The sequence below is a fragment of the Penaeus monodon genome, chromosome 20 (genome assembly GCF_015228065.2).
Source record: "Penaeus monodon isolate SGIC_2016 chromosome 20, NSTDA_Pmon_1, whole genome shotgun sequence".
Lineage (NCBI taxonomy): Eukaryota > Metazoa > Arthropoda > Malacostraca > Decapoda > Penaeidae > Penaeus > Penaeus monodon.
The window spans coordinates 41,487,531-41,488,001 of NC_051405.1; the positions used below are offsets into that span (position 1 = coordinate 41,487,531).

General features: G+C 37.2%; 1 protein-coding gene across 1 annotated transcript in view; it reads left to right on the forward strand.

Moving 5' to 3' along the window:
* Positions 1-471, forward strand: part of LOC119585835 (major facilitator superfamily domain-containing protein 6-like) — a gene marked incomplete at its 3' end in the record, with an annotated part of 10,744 nt that overhangs the window by 6,218 nt on the left and 4,055 nt on the right. Inside the window, 1 exon segment of the mRNA XM_037934566.1 lies at positions 315-400. Within this exon segment, the coding sequence (XP_037790494.1) occupies positions 315-400 (86 nt within the window).

The following is a 471-nucleotide window of genomic DNA, read 5'->3' on the forward strand; positions in this document are numbered from 1 at the left end:
CTGACAGCATCGTACGGATTTTTTTTCCTGATTATATGTACTTTGGTTTTATTCTGATCACTAAAGATGTCATTAGTAAGTGTTTACTGTATATTTTTTGGCACTGGTTTGTTAACCATATCTAAGCAATTCTAAAAAAACGATTTTTTTTTTCAATCTATCGTACCACAAACAATACCACTACAAGCACTATTTCCCCACTTAACTTATAACATATATCCTAAATTACCATCAAAATGAAGGCTTCTACATTCGCAAATTACACCGCAGAAGACCCTTAGACTCCTAATTTCCATCACAAGTAATTAATTCAGGTTTCGCGGATTACGGAGCAGCCTTCTACTTGGGATCCGCCCTGACGCTGGTGGCCGGGGTGCTCGTCATGAGATTGCGATTCCAGGTGGGTGAAAATTAAGGGTAAATACATAAGTAGCTTGAAAATGTTTTTTTTCGGATTACATTTGGTCTCTA